Source organism: Chiloscyllium punctatum, chromosome 1, assembly GCF_047496795.1.
Source record: "Chiloscyllium punctatum isolate Juve2018m chromosome 1, sChiPun1.3, whole genome shotgun sequence".
NCBI classification, from domain to species: domain Eukaryota; kingdom Metazoa; phylum Chordata; class Chondrichthyes; order Orectolobiformes; family Hemiscylliidae; genus Chiloscyllium; species Chiloscyllium punctatum.
This window is the reverse complement of record NC_092739.1, coordinates 33,465,025-33,481,721: the sequence shown is the minus strand read 5'-3', so window position 1 is coordinate 33,481,721 and position 16,697 is coordinate 33,465,025. Positions and strand designations below refer to the sequence as shown.

Sequence of the window (16,697 nt, the reverse complement as noted above, 5' to 3'; positions counted from 1 at the left end):
TGTGGCTACAAGACTAGGTCAGGGGCTAGGAATTCTGAGGTGAGCAACTCATCACCTGATGCCCAAAGGTGGCCTGTTCACTTGCTCAGATATGTCTAGTACCAACAGCAGTCAGGATGTTCTTTGTTGCCCGAGACACAACAATGCTGTTGTTTGGCACCCATTCACCTCCTACAACATTCATTCTGGTTTTCCTTATCCAGCCATGTCCAAATCACTGTTAATTTTGTCCTACGTTATTGTTTTGAAATCTTCCTCTTCACCAAGGTTAAGCTGGCTAGCTTTTGGTTGCAAGGGTTATCTTTGCACCTTTTTTCTTTGAAATAGCATTTTCATTTCCTGTCCTTTGGCACAATTCCCCCACTTAAGAAAGACTGGAAGATTACTGTTCGTACCTTCATAGCTTTCACAAACAAATAAAAGCAGCTTCGACACACGTCATCTGTTGTGTCTACCACAGTTTAGGCAGGACTTGACAGTCTTTGGAGACAGTACAGTAAGATTTACTGGAACAGCTGCAGGAATTAACAATTCCTGAATTACATGGAACCACATGTGAGTTTATACAAATTCATGAGCATTTTAAGTTATTTCTTTATTTTTCTATTTTTGAATCTCAGATTGTTTATCTATGACTATAGACAATAGACAATAGACAATAGATGCAGGAGTAGGCCATTCTGCCCTTCGAGCCTGCACCGCCATTCAATATGATCATGGCTGATCATTCCTAATCAGTATCCTGTTCCAGCCTTATCTCCATACCCCTTGACTCCACTATCTTTAAGAGTTCTCTCCAATTCTTTCTTAAATGAATTTACCTTATCTAGGTACCTTTGTTACTGAAGATGGCGCCAGGAATGGCAATACTTACACATTTCACTGTACTCTTATATCCCTGTACCTGAGTACACATGACAGTAAAACTGAAATCGAAATCTAAACTCTGAATTCACAGACCATTCTGAGGAAGTGTCTGATCTGTGACCCTAACACTGTGCTGTACTATTTTATGAGTCACAGGCATGCCAAGTTTTCTGCTGTTAGTCACACATTTTATATCCAAATGTCTAATGTTCTTACAGTGGTTTTCATTTGAGGTTGCTAACATTTAACACAGTTCTATTGTAGTTTGCCTTTGAAAGTGTTTGCTTTGTTTCATCTAAAGGGAACGTTTGCCAAACAATTAATAACCCAGGACCTGAAAGCAAAAATAGAATCTCTTGGGAAACAAAAGCAAATTGAGTCTTTAGACTATAAAGACTTAATACAAACCAATTTTCACATTGTGGTCAATTGAAATGCATTATCCATGCTTGTAAGCAAGAAAATGTTAAGGAGCAAAATATAGGTAGGGGTTTAATTTTTACCCTTTAGCCATCAGGAGGAGGAATTATTTTCCAATTCTATCTCCCAATAAATATGTTTATGCTATATGCGTGTCAGTTATTAATTAGAAAACTTGATCATTTTCAGATGTTGGGTGAATTCATTTCCAAAATTTAAGTTAGCAGCAAAGAATTCTGGCCTGGTTGTCTTATAATAAACAACTTAATAAAATCTTACAGTTTTATAATAGATACTTTCAGTGAGACAAACATGACCTAAAATTTGAATGTGTATTGAATTGACCAAATTATTTCAATATTAAGATTTGAGTATTGCTGAAAAGTGCCACATTTTGTCAAAATTTTTTGTCTTCCATTCTTCAGGACAATTTGCAAACTTAAAGGAGAAACCCACCATTGTACTGTATGATAGGAGAATGCTGATTGGTTGGCAAGTGGACTCTCATTGAGATATGTTTTGTCATGGGGAATGCAGATATTGATGACAATTGACAGTTAACTGCCCAGCTTTGATTAGATTTCAACACATGATGCAGCTTGACACTGGTCAAGATATTGTCCTGAGTAACTAACAAATGGTTGTCAACTATTTTTGAGTTGTAATAGGTGCATTATGTGCATGTGTTCTTCATGTCTAATTAAAATATGTAGTGACATGTACACACAAGTACACCACGCTGTGAGCCAAATTCACAATCCAAAATTAATTGTCAACATTATTCTTCATGCATGTAGGATTGTCTAGCAAATGTTATCTAATCGAAGAATCCCATCTAATGTTGAGCACAGTGTTGAGGGTTTTGCAGGCACAGGATATTTACATACAATTAGTACCTTGTTTTTTGTGAACAACCAAAGGGATTTGCAGTTTCATACAATCCATCGGACTTTGAATGTGTGGCCTACCTACCTGGCTCCAAACAGGGAATGAAACTCAAGGGGTCATATTAAACATCATATCCTTTTGCAATAAATTATGTGTCTTTCATCAATATTTATTCAAAAACTTTAAGATGTGTTGACTTTTAAATGCTAAGCTTTTAAAATGACTTTTATCCATTAACACCGTTCAAAGAGAAATATTTTACTAGTGTCTCAATTAAAATAACACTGAAATTCTACAATGTTTGACTGGTCTCTCACCTTAACTTCAAGAGGATACTGGTGTGCTCCCTGGAAAAGTAACAAAGTTAGCCATTTCACCCATTTAATCCATTTCCTTCGAGTTTCTGCAAATATTCTGCAGCAATTATGTGAGGAAACTGAATAAATCTCTGTGGCATTCTGGGACTATGTACTGTAAAACTGATGTTTGAACATGGTGAAAAACTCAGTCATAACACAGTAGGATACTTTGAGGTACACTTTTACCTTCAGTATTCTCAAGGCAGAGTTTTGTATACGAGAAGGATCAAGGCAATAACTTTGCATCTTCAAACATCTTGTGTTCAGTCATGATTCATGTCAGTTTACCAGATATTCGGTACACAGGTGTCTCAGAGAATAATTGAAGTTTTGGGTGAAGGTTTAGAAGTGGATTATAATAGAACATGTAGTAACAAATAAATACATTTCTTGATCAACTCAGGCATATTATGACACACCTCTTAGGCAGGCAGGACTTGACCCAGACCTTCTGCCCCAGAGATAGGGTGTCTGACATCACCAACTGCACAGAAGACCCTCATGGTCCTAAAAAATCGTCAGTTTATCCCCAGTCTCTCGTAATATAGGCTATCAACCACTGTATTAACATATATTAACGTTTCTCTGAATATTTGGTCATTTCTTTATCTGCCTGGTTTGGGTGCATTACATATTGTAGATAAATATAAGTGAACTTGTAAATCAGGTTCAAAATTATATCCCAGATAAATGAAAACCTAAAACTAAAATTTATATCAGTTGCAACAATTGATGGGGCATTGTGAAAGATCCATTTCAGATGAAGTTTGTAAAAAAGAGTCATACATGACAATAATACTGTAACATGGCAGCTATTATAGAGAAGAAGTATCATTTATAAACACAAGCAGGTAACTAATTTACATGATCTTTGAGAGAGAACGATCTTGTGTAAGTTAGGTACTTCATCATATCCACGATGCTCCAAACTGCTTGCAAGTAATTTGTTGTTATGTAGACGAACATCACAGCCACTTTTCATCTAGCAAGCTGTACTAACAGGTAAATGAGACAGATGGCTAGCTAAAATGTTTATTTGGTGTTTGATGAAAATGAAACAATATTCTTTAGTTCACATTGATGGTGAGAATTCTAATTGTATACTGTTCCCCAAGAGCCCTTGTGGGATTTTACAGTCAATATGTTTACGTGAAATCTCGATATCACTATCAGGAGATCAGCTCATTTTAAAAAAAATTGTTGTTCACAAATGTAAATAATGTTAATTTTATTTACAGAATAGCAAGCCTCCTAATCCACCAGCCTTCATCTTCATGATTGATGTGTCATATTACAACATCAAAAATGGTTGTGTGAAATTAATATGTGAGGAACTCAAGAGCCTGCTGGATAAATTACCACGGTAAGAATATAATATAAGTCTGAAAATTATGATACTCTTAAGAAAAGTAACAGATATATTTAAGTATACCAGTTAAATATGTATGGTGGTGTTATCTAACATTGTCACTAACGTTGTTGTGATTAACTTTCTATTTGTATTATATATGTTTCTTTGAAAGGTTTTCCAGCTCATGTTAGGAAAATGTTTATTACAGAAATGTAGTCATAGATCAGTTAATATTTGCCGTTGTATCCAATTAGCTGTACGTACTTTTTACAAAGTATTAGAAGATAGTTACAGCACAGAAACAGACCATTCATCCCACTTTATCTTGCCGGCATTAATGTTCTGCACAAGCTACATTCTTACTTTATTTAATGTAACCCTAGCAGCGTAATCTTCTGTTGTTTCTGTCTCGTCCACCTTCCCACTAAATTCTTCAATGATATTGCTTCAACCACTCATTAAGACAAGTCCGACATTCCTACTAATTACTGAGAAATTTCTTGTGAATTCTGTATCAGATTTCAATGGCTGTCTCATTTATGATATGGAGATGACGGTGACTGGGTGCACAAGCCATTTGGTTTGTCTCTGGCACAATCTTATTTTTGGTTATTTGTCATTATCTCTCTGCCTTAATTAATCAATTAGTAGGTCAACACTTCCCTTATTATTCAGCTGCTGACACTTCACTCATTGTTTAACACTCTTGATCATCTGCAAAGACTTAGTATTCAGCCTGTCAACACTCTACTCACACTATTTGTGCTTATCTGTTGATTATATTACCATTATCTCTCCACCAACATATTCTATGCAAGTGTGCCTTCCACCACTTCACTTGAAAAAGGAGCTGCACTCTAAAATTGTAATTTTTAGATAAACCTGTTGGACTATAACCTGTGTAGTGTGACTTCTGACATCACATTTATGATCACTTGTTTTCAATGTACATGTAAATATCTCCGAGTTTAACTTATCAAACCCCTTCTTAATTTTAAATATGTCCTCCCAGCCTTCTCTTTTATTTTAATTCTTTCCTCATAGTTGTAATCTCTGGGCATGTTATTTTTTACTTTCTCTTTGGTAGCTCTTTTATAACATTTCAACTCATCCCCTGCAACTTTGATGGAGCTGAGCTTGATTTGTTGGTAGGAGTGGTTCATAGCACCTCAGCGGAATTATGAAACATGGTGAGAGCAATGGGGTGGTGCGGTGGCTCAGTGATTAGCACTGCTGCCTGACAGTGCCAGAGACCCAGGTTCAATTCTAGCCTCGGGCGACTGTGTGGAGTTTGCACATTCTCCCTGTGTCTGCGGGGGTTTCCTCCGGGTCCTCTGGTTTCCTCCCACAATCCAAAGATGTGCAGGTCAGGTGAATTGACCGTGCTAGATTCCCCGTAGTATTAGATGCATTGGTCAGAGGGGAATGTGTCTGGGTGGAATACTCTTTGGAGGATAGGTGGAGACTAATTGGGCCAAATGGCCTGTTTCCTCACACTGAGGGAATCTAATCAATAGGCCCAAGTCAGAAACTAACATGATACTCACTCAATATTTCCTTTAAAATACATTGTCCCTCTTACCAGCTCAATAAGTTGTCAATAAATCACTACCTCCATAGTATTATAAATGACAAAAAGCTTTGATTGAATTCACATTTCTAATTTTGTAACCAATTACACAGGCATTGAAAGTAACTCTTCAAAGAAAGATTCATTTATTGCAGGTTAGTAAAGATGTCAATTATACAAATTTATAATTGCCCTACTAAGCTGTGAAGACATTACCTACTGAGCTAAGTTTATTAGCCATTTCTGGAACTCAATCATGCATTCAAAATAAAGCCACTTTGCAATCATATCTACAGAAGCACATAGAACAGTTGGCTGGACCTCTATTTTCTAGATTGCCTCAATATGAATTTTGGCTGAGGGGGCATGGATGGACATCGAAAACATGAGTGTATGGATGAGCTATAGCAGGTTGGTGGAGTGGTCATAGATGAACAAAGGGCTCGAAGGCCTGACATTCCTGATTACATTTAGGCTAATATCCCATAACAGAGAGGAATTTCTAGTCTGCTGACCTTATCATCTGCCTTCCTCCTTTGCTGCCTACTTCTGGAAATGGCGTGGCCACCTCTATACCCATCCACTCCTCTTGGATTGAAAATATGGTGAGTTGGATGTCTCCTTAATAGAGGCAAGTTTGCTGAGTTGGAAATGTCACCCTGACCCTGATCTGTCTATTGGTTGCCCTTCTCGTTATCTTCTCTTGTTTGGCATCCATTTTATTTGCTATGAATCTGTGAGACATGTTGGGCATTTTTCTTTTGTTGAAGATATTAATAATTGCAAATTATTGTTCCTGTTATTTCTTTGATTAATTCAGATGATTGACAAATGCTCAAATCTCAACAGATACTGCCACCATTCCCTCTTATATTTGAATATAACTTTTAGGTCAAATTGACAATTATTTTGTTTCTCAGTAGAAACTCATAAATCTACCAATGCTGTTCCCTCTTTCATTGCTAGTATTTAGGCACCTGTGGACATTTTACTGCAATTCAGGCAATACATAAATTCAAGTTGTTGTTGCAGACATCACTCTTTCTCCTGCTCTCCTTAATTGATATTCTAAACTGTCAACATTATGGTATGATCTAAGTAACTTTATTTCTTGCAGCTTTGCTTCATATAATTTTTATATAATAGCAATACAAAATTTCTAAAATCTTTCAAGAATTGATCCTGTTGATAGTTGACCATTTTATTTAATAAATATTATTAACCTCCTCCTTCACATTCAAATAATTTTACAGGGAAGATCAAGCAGAGACCTCTGCCATAAGAGTTGGCTTTGTCACTTACAACAAGGTTCTTCAGTTCTACAATCTGAAGAGCAGCCTTGCCCAGCCACAGATGTTGGTGGTGTCAGACGTTGGAGAGATGTTTGTTCCTCTTCTGGATGGCTTCCTTGTCAATGTCCAGGAATCTCGACCTGTTATCAACAAGTAAGGAAAACTGAAACCATTAGTATCTGATGAATGTTAATAGAAATTACAATAAAATCATGTCTGAATTTGAATAAGTGTAAAAAGGTTTTACTGTGCCTTTGCAACTTGACCAACAAATTATGTCATCCCAAGAGCACCATGGTAAATAATAACTGTCACTTTGTTTTGCTGGAACTTGGTATTTTGACTGGTAGAAAGGGCTCTACATTTGTTCCTTGTACATAAAACAAATGTCAAAATGAGTGCTTGTTGTGATTCATTTTCTAAAGGTATTCTGGTTCTGCAGTCATCTGCTGCTGTTACTTTGGAGAGCAACAGAACTCTGCAGTACACCACATAAAACTCCACTCCCAGCCATTAAAGTCGTTTCCCTTGGGATTCTGATGATCTCCCACAAAGACGTTACAGCAGATGATGGGCAAACCATTTTTGGTCCGTTGTGTAACTTCTTGCAACAATAGAAAACACAAATTAGTTAATCTCTTTAATTTCTCATACAACCAAAGTAATATATACTCATATTTACTTTTACTGTATGATTAAATTACTTTTTGAACTTCTTTTTCCAAAACATAGATTGTTTTATGTGACATAGGGCCAAATAATATAGCCAAAATTAAGAATAAAAGATTAATGATTTTTGGTTTTGTTTCGATTCAGCTAGGTTTAATGGCTAGTTTATTATTCATAAATACTGTTTTATCAAAACTGGTTAATAAATTCTTTGAAATGACACAAACCCAAAGGCCTTTGACAATCCAAACAAAATAGATTACCATAACCAGGGAAAGTCAAACCAAATAAGTACAAGATGATGTCTAGCATCTACGAGTACTTTTTAAACATCAAGACAAATCTTATAATGCTTTTTATTATGCTATCATGAAATGAAGAGTGTAAAACACAAAGTACTAGTTATTTTTCAATACATATTGGCTGGTTCACTCATTTATCCTCTGTTGTCCAATATTTTCAAATCACTGCTGCGAGAAAGATAACAATCTTCTTACGAGTGGTTCTAATGAGTTCTTGCCAGAATTACAGGATGAGTTTAGTGGAACTGTCAATCCCTTGATCTCCTTCAGTGTTAAAATGTATGACTCTCAGGGAAGAAGAGATTGTTTAAAAACTCTGGGGTGGGTTGGGGAGGGGGGGGGAGGAGAGGAGAACGGGGCGGCAGTCTGAAAAATTTAAATGGTATATTTCTGCATTTTGTCAATTCTGCATAATTCCTAGAACGACAAAATAATTATGGCCTGAGTTTCTGGTTGGAAGACAGTTTTTACAGCAACCTACACTGAAAGGTGCACTATAGGAACACGGGGAAGACCCAGAACTTGTACGGGAAGCTTAATCTTCCAACAGATGATTACCTGAAGTCTGGAACCCACTGGAAGTGTTTCCTAAACTAGAGTCAGAAAGTTCGGAGGAATTCAAATTATTTACCAGGAAAGTTACCTAACCTGCACTAACTCTTTGTTGACTATAGAATCATAGAATCCTTACACTGTGGAAGCAGATTTTTTGGCCCATCGAGTCCACACTAATCCTTCGAAGAGCATCCCATCCAGATCCCCCCTCCCCTATCCTACTCTACAAATCTCATGGCTAATCCACATAACCTGTACATCCTTTAACACCATGGGCAATTTAGCATGGTCAGTCCACCTAACCTGCACACTTTGGATGGTGGGAAGAAACCAGAACACCCGGAGGAAACCTACACAGACACAGGGACACATTCCACACAGACAGTTGCCTGAGAGTGGAATCAAACCCAGGTTCCTGGTGTTGTGAAGCATCAGTGCTAACCACTGAGCACCGTGCTGTCCCAACAGGCCCCCAATGACTCACCTTGACCCACGTACACCCAAACCCAATCCGCTCCTTACTCCCCAAACCAATTCCCACCCTGACCTGACTACTAGGCCAACCCACTCTACCTCTTCACCCACCTGCCGGTCTACCACACTTTGGGTACATGATACCTCTTTGTAACTAGTCAAAATAACTTTGGGATATTTAAATCCTGGAAAACAGCCATTAATGCCCGAACAATAGGGTGGCTTGGATTCTCATGATGATATTATACTGCAAGTGTACTGCCAAAACAGGTACCTTGTGCATTTCCCAAGGAGCCTGGTTCAGACATCCTGGAGAGAAATAAGGAGCTCCTGTGCTGGTTAGGAATAAAAAGCTCACTGGTAATCCGCTGGTGATTACCAGTCCACCCAGGATTCAACCCTACGTCCCTTATGATATTCTAGGACTGATCCCATGCTTTCTGTGGGTCATAGTACTAACCCACAGGGAGAGCATTACTGAAAATTGCAGAGAAACCGTCCGTGACTATCATCCCAATAAAAGAATTAAAAATCATTAGTTTGACACCCTGAACTTCCTACAAGCTAGCTTAAGTTTGCAGAAAATTGGTCATTTTCTTTCAACTACTTTCCCCATATGTACATCCATAACTGTATTCCAGATATGCAACACAAAACGTTTTAAGTGAGCAGCTGTGATTATTTACATAATTACACACCTCATGAGCAGACAGTGAAATCTTGGCTCAGCTGACGAACATCTTGCTCTTATTCAGAACGTTATGATTCTGAGCTGGACGTGTTACAGGACTTGAACACACAGGCCCCTGAATCCTGTGGAGACTTCTCTAGTCATTTCTAGTAATTCTGGTTGTTGGAAAAGGTCTTTACCATTTCTTGGGACTTTCTGATCATGTTGTAAAGGTGCACGACAAAATAAGAACAGTACAGGGTTGCCTTACACTTAGAGTCTTCTGATTGGAATCTAGTCTATATTTGGAGCCCACAGTATTAAGTAAGGAGATACGTTCCAATCCAATATTCCAAATGAGTATAGGCTCTACCTGTCAGGCAAACTGAAGCAATGGTTAGACTATGCCAGAATAACCGAGGTGTATTAAACAGCTGTTCCTGTTAGGGCACAATTACTAAATTTTCAGGGCAAGATGTACCTAAGTTTTCCTATTGTGGAACCTCCCCCGTTTGTAATTTCTCCAGTGAGACCCTATCCACATCATTGCAGTGGAGGAGGGTGGGTTGGGTGAAGCATGGAGTGAAAAGGGGAAATATAAATCAAACCACTAAACTTCCATCTTAAATTTGTTTTATTTTCAAAGCCTACTGGACCAGATCCCCGAAATGTTTGGCGACACCAGTGAGAGTGAAACTGTCTTTGCCCCAGTTATCCAGGCTGGTCTAGAAGCTTTGAAGGTTCGGTGTTTTTCTTTATGATCAATCTATTTGGCTGATGTTGTACAAAAATAAGGTATATACTCCAAGGTCTACTTTATTTGTTTAAAGATGTTTAATATCATCCCAATGAGCAGAGTCATAAAACAACATTGTAATTTACCAGTAATATTATTGTAAACAAGACTTATGTCATGCCACTTGATATTTAGAGTATGGATTATTCTCTTCAATCCTACCTTGAATTGATGATCCGTGCATGGAGTGAGTACCTCCTCCCCCAGCTGCCAATCTCACTGTCCTGACCAGAGATTACATCCAAGCCCTACTGGGGACATAGCTGGCTGCACCTTCCCAGTGTATCCCATGCAAATGACAGGCAATCAGAGGCATGGGCCCTAGGACTAATGGTGGAGTGTCTTCGTCTTCCATCCCAGTTCTCATTATTTCCCTGGACTGTGACGAAGGAGATAGTGGTTGAACATAGAGTGTACCGATAACAACACTGGATTATTATAGTGTGGAGAGAAGACTCTTAGTTGTCTGCTCAGAAGAGAAAGTCAGAATTGATGGTCCAGGGAGGAAAGGCAGAGGGTAAGTCACCTGGCTAATTTTAAGAAAACACCCATCCACCCAGCTTCTGGTTTCCACTGAGTGGATGGAGTTAAAATTGATTCTTGCTTTTCACCCAAAAACCCAGAATCTGAAGATTAAAGTGTCACATTACTAACTAGATTAGATCAATCTGAGTCAAACGTGGAATGTCTGGCACAGAATAGATTGTCATCCTATTGACTGTTAGAGGCCAGTTGTTCCCAGTTCAATCACTGCTGATGTGTTAGGCATTATGCCGATTAATCTGGCAGGGTATTAGAAATGTAAATTGTAAATCAAAATCATTGCATATTTTTCTTGGCTCTACTATATTGATATTTATGTGGAAAAGTAAAATGAATGTAATTTGAAATACTTTGTGTACACTATTTGCACTCTGAATTAAATTCAAATTACAAATATTGACAGTAAGAGATCACTTTTCCTTAAAATGATTTTTGCTGCATTTTACTCAATTCAAAGTACAAATTATCATGATATGATAAATGGAAAGTTCAATAATTATTATCTGATTAGGCGTAATCAGCACAGAATACCAAATGAAAAATGGTATTTCGATGAACTTGGAGTTTTTTTTAAAAGATGTTACTCACAAAATTGAAAAGGGGGATTTCGTCGATGTATTATACTCAGATTTTCAGATGGATTATGAAAAGGGCCCATGCAGGAGCACATGTGATAGAATGTAATATACTGGCATAGATTTACGATTGGCAAACTGGCTGAACAAGGAGTAGGAATAAACAGGTAATTCTCGCATTGACAGACTGTTGATGAGAGGGTACCACAAGAATCAGAATTTGGACCACCCCAGTTCACAATGTCTCTCAGAGCTGTTTCCAAATTTGTGGACGATACAAAGCCAAGCATGAATGTAAAACATGAGGAAGATGTAAAGTGGCTTCAGGAGGATTCGGACTGGCTTAGTGACTGGGCAAGAATGTAACAGATGGAATAAATTGTGGAAAAAATTATAGGCTATCCACTTTGGTAAGAGGAACAGATGTGCGTTTTTTTCATGATAAGAAGTGGGATAGTGGAAATATTCAAAGTGACCTTGCAATCATAGTCAGTAAGTCACTGAAGGCTAACAAGCTGATGCAGCAAGCTATTAGGAAAGGCTACTGGAATGTTCGTCATTATTACAAGAGGATTTGAGTACAGAGTAGTGAAGTTTTGCTTCAGTTGTATAGAAAACTGGTTCGTTTGCTATTGAGTACTGTGTGCAGTTTTGATCTCTTTATATAATGACATATGATTGTCACAAAGGAGGGCAATGAAGGTTCACCAGACTTGTTCCCAGAATAGTAGGATTAACCCATGAAGTGAGATTGTGCAAACTGTATTCCCTTGAGTTTCAAAGAATGAGAGGTGATCTAATTGAAAGCTGTAACATGCTTAAAGGGAAAGACACTAGATGCAAGTATAAAATTTCCTCTGGTTCAGGAGTCTAGTACCAGGGAACATAATTTAAAAATAAGAGGGATGCTGTTTAAGTCTGAGATGAGGAGAAACACCATTCTACTTGGAGGATTGTGAACCTTTGCATTGCTGTACCTCAGAATGCTGTGGAAGCTCAATCCTTAAGTATGCTTAAAGCAGAGATCAATAGACTTCTGATGACCAATGGCTCAAAAGGTTATGGGGATAGTTTTGAAGTGCTGAATTAGTCAATGGATTGAATGGTGTACTTCTGTTCCTGTGTTTGTAGCAGTCTTAACAGTGTCTCAGTAAAGATAGTCTACTCCAGTGTTAACTCAATTGACAGAAGCACAGGCATGCACTTTCACACACACACACACCACAATGATCTACATAGTTATTTCAATTCTGCAAGAACTTAATTAGCTTCATTTTATGCCAGATTTCATCACTGTAGATTTCTGCCTTATCACCTACTAAATATAGGAAAAATAAAGTCACAAAAATCCTACAAATTAAAATACAGTGAGTTGCCTTGGACGTTTTCTGTCAGCCTTCTAAATGTGGAGAATATCAGCTTATCTCTAAATGTAGTATCGCATGAACAAAATGCATGTTTATTTTTAGTTTGCCCCATGAGATCTATTGGACTTGAACAGCCACTTTCTGGTTCTTCTTATAGTATAGAAATATCTGTCCTTTATCTCAAAGTAGACTTTTTTGTGAAAATTAAAAGGGGATATATTATGCCAGTACTCCCTAATACGTATAGACATAATAACTATAACAATTATCTTATTAATGTGGGCACTACTAACTCTCTGAAGACAAATGTAAGCTAATAATCTTTTAAAGTAAGTGGATGGATCCAATTTCTATTTTCTTTGTTCCCAAAAGACAGACTTTCTTGTTCGTTGCTGGGTCTACGTTTTTGTTTTAAATGACAGCAGCCAAGATTTTCTCATGTTTTGGCTCAAGACTCAGAAAGGCACAGCTGGAATTTGAAATGATAGAGTACAATAACTTTTTTTTAAAAAAAAAACTAGATTAGAATTAACCCTTTTTTGGAATATTTCAGATCTGCACAGTCAATTGTTCACAGCTTTGTGAATATTGCTAAAGTTAATGCAGGCAATTTTTTACTGCCCCTTGCCCAGTTCACGCTGCCAAACAGGGTGGCATAAAACGGTGACTAAATAGTTTTGCTGTATTTTTATGTGACTGAGCCACAAATTCAGCAATGATTCAAACTTCATACTGCCGATGTCAGGCAAATGATAATTATTCCGTTCATTGCCTGCCAGATTTGGGCAGTGATTGAAACTAAAGCACTGGTGTGTCTCACTGGGCCCAACGCTCTGTGCAACAAAGCTCCACACTCACGTTCAAAATACGGAATAGGCAACTTCCATGACATATGCAGTTAACAGATTATCACTTGTCGCCATGACATTGAATGAATGTTCGAACGAAGACCAAAAGTGTTTTGCTAATTTGACCAAGACTATTTCTTATGTGGGGGGGTGTGGGGTGGAATTATAGGAGCAATTTAAACACATCAAACTGGACCTAAGCCCTCTAGTACGTGCACAGGAAACAATGGAAACAATTTGTTCCAATAAGCCTTGAAATGAGGAAACCGCATTGCTTCCAATGTGGTACCTCAGTCAGTTAGATCACAAGTTGGGCACATAGGTCAGCACAACTGATTCATGTTACTTCTGGGTGGGAAAGTAAGAGAGCAACCGTATGGCTCATTGAACTCTGTACCTAATTCTCTGGGTATACAGTTCCAGAAAATAGGATTCCTTGACAGCAGTGGAGTGCAGCAATACCTAGGAGTGCTAAACATTTTATTCCTATATATTGATGTTAAGACTCGAAAGAAAGCACAGAGAAAAACAACGAAAATTACGCCTAAATGTAAATATCTTATAGCCATAGAGAATTAGTTTGTTCACTTTGTGTACCTTTGTTTTAGAGGATTTTTTTTTGTTTTGAGAGGGGTGCAACTGTTGGTTGTAGTAGATAGATAGTTACAATTGGTAGAAGCAGAGAAAAGAAATGCAGTGACCAATTTCAGGCTTAAATCTGGGACATACCTGTCAGATTTCATTGACATTGAAATGCTGTTTCTTCAGTACGCCACAATAGCTTCCCACTCCCCAGCTTGTATCCTTCTTTAAAAACAAAGCTTGACCCTGAAGATGACAACTCTTTGAATTGAATGTCACAAATCTTTTTTTTTCTATGTTATTTTGAATCCTGTTCACATGCATAAATGGCTTAATACAATTTGCTGGAAGATAACAAAACTAATATTCCTTGAATATGTTCTTCAATCTTTCATAAAATAATTGTTTTCCTGCTAATATTTTCTTCTTGCCAAAAGACCCGGGGCCAAATTTCATGTCAGCAGTGTATGACTACAAAATTTGGTGGTATTGCCACTAACCTGATCCTTAGTAACTCCATCTAAAAAAGCATCCTAACTGACAGGGGAACCATGGCACCAGGGCTTTTGCCCCCACCAGGATCACTTTAGTTGTTACACTGCCTTGTCTGGGGCGAATATCACGCCTTTGAGAGCCACTGACAGCATCACCATGAACGTTAACCATGACCTGTTATCCACTGGGTCAGCTGTGGACCATCTGGAGTCAGATAAATGGGGCAGGATGTGATTTTCATTGAGGGGGCTGCAACCTGGGTGTTGGAGTGAGGATAGGGTTCGACTGCAAGGACAGTGGGTGTAGCTTCTTTAATCTGCTTCCCAATACTGGGACCATCAATCAGGCATAGTGTACCAGAGAAGAAAGGAAACCCCTTGCCCTGCCCCCTTTAGCCATAGAGTTTGCTGAATGGCATCTCTAGATGGCGAGTTGCCCGTCCGCTACTGATTAAATCTCAGGAGAAATGGGGCAAGAGCTGCCATTTAAGGCCTCAATTGGGCTCCAGGCCACCCCGAAACCTTTCCAGCCCAGCTTTAATTGGAAGGAGCGGAGTAGGCAATGGGATCTCTACCACACACCATTCCACCAATCTCAAGCAAGCATCAGCTATGAACTCACCCATGGCAGACTTTAAATTCAACCTATTGACTCAATTTTAGTGCGTAGAAACAGATTGTGCTCTGATGCATTGTCCATGTGATATATCTATAGGAGAAAATAGTGAGTACAGGTAAACTGTTCATCCGTGGCGATTGATTGCAGCCAAGCATGTGCCTATCTAATGCCCTCACAGACAGACTTCCAGCTGGTTTGTGTGAATTGCACCAAGGGAAAATATTGCTGAAGCCGAAATTAAAAAAATGGAAAGTGAAGCAGCATCTGTGTGGAATGAAATAGAGTTAACATTTTTGTTGATGATCTTTTATCAGAACTGAAAAATGTTAGAGATCCCACAAACTTGAAACAAGAAAAGGTCAACGATCTGCCCTTTTGTTCTTACCCTAGACTCCCCATTACTCTGCTTCTGTATGTGTTTAAAACTTGTTACAATCTAATTTTTTCCAGTTGTGACTAAAGGTCACCACTTTTAACATTAACTTTGTTTCGCAGTCCAAGAATACTACCTGACTCACTGAGCATTTGCAGCACTTAGTCTTATTTGTGAATTACAAACAGAAGTGACAATTTAGACACATTTTTTTCCTCATATGTTTGAGTAGTGTAAGGCTAGTGATTATGTTCCTGGCACTAATGCAGATGAATTGAGCTAGGTTTGAATTTAATATGGGCTGTTTCTTTTCTATGTGGCTCAGGTACTCCTGGTTATTTCTTGTGGAATATCTAATGAAAGATGTAGAGAACACAGAAAATTGTGAATAAAATTCTGCAATAAACAGTGCAACAAACAATTCAATACCAGGTATACAAAGTACTTTTATTTGTTTAAAACAGGCCGCAGAATGTTCTGGGAAGCTATTTATATTCCACTCATCCTTGCCGACGGCTGAAGCACCAGGCAAGTTGAAAAACAGAGATGACAGGAAGCTAGTGAACACAGACAAAGAAAAGGTACAGTTGCTGGAAAAATGCATGTTGGTAGTTGGTACCTTCCCTACACTATGGGCTGAACAATGTATCTGCACTCTTTTAGTTTACTTTAGCCATAAGCATTCAAAAGACCTGTCCTCAAAATAAAGAGACAATTACTCGGAGTTTAAGGATACTTATACTTAAATCCCTACAGGTTCTTTTTCAACCACAGTCAAATTTCTATGAGACCTTGGCAAAGGACTGTGTAGCCAATAGCTGCTGTGTGGATGTATTCCTATTTCCAAACCAGTATGTGGACGTTGCAACCATGGGGATCGTGCCAATGTCTACTGGTGGCAGTTTGTACAAGTACAATAATTTTCAGGTAAATTTTTGCTTTGTGTTCTTGATATTTAATTTGATTTTCTGCTCTGAATTCCTATTCACCTCATCCATCAAACCTTATATCATCTGTTTTACTTGGAGGGAATGAGATAGATTGTAAGTTGCAGATCAGAGTCTGGGACCATACCAGTGCTAA

At 38.2% G+C, this 16,697-nt stretch overlaps 1 protein-coding gene across 3 annotated transcripts in view; it reads left to right on the top strand.

Annotated features, from left to right (window-relative positions):
- sec24d (SEC24 homolog D, COPII coat complex component) overlaps positions 1 to 16,697 on the top strand; it is a 210,362-nt gene that overhangs the window by 132,155 nt on the left and 61,510 nt on the right. For all 3 annotated transcript variants that reach the window (XM_072589129.1, XM_072589119.1, XM_072589137.1), the window contains 5 exons: positions 3,773 to 3,897; positions 6,709 to 6,900; positions 10,064 to 10,157; positions 16,079 to 16,195; positions 16,371 to 16,541. In XM_072589129.1, the coding sequence (XP_072445230.1) occupies positions 3,773 to 3,897; positions 6,709 to 6,900; positions 10,064 to 10,157; positions 16,079 to 16,195; positions 16,371 to 16,541 (699 nt within the window). The remainder of the gene's footprint in view (positions 1 to 3,772; positions 3,898 to 6,708; positions 6,901 to 10,063; positions 10,158 to 16,078; positions 16,196 to 16,370; positions 16,542 to 16,697) is intronic.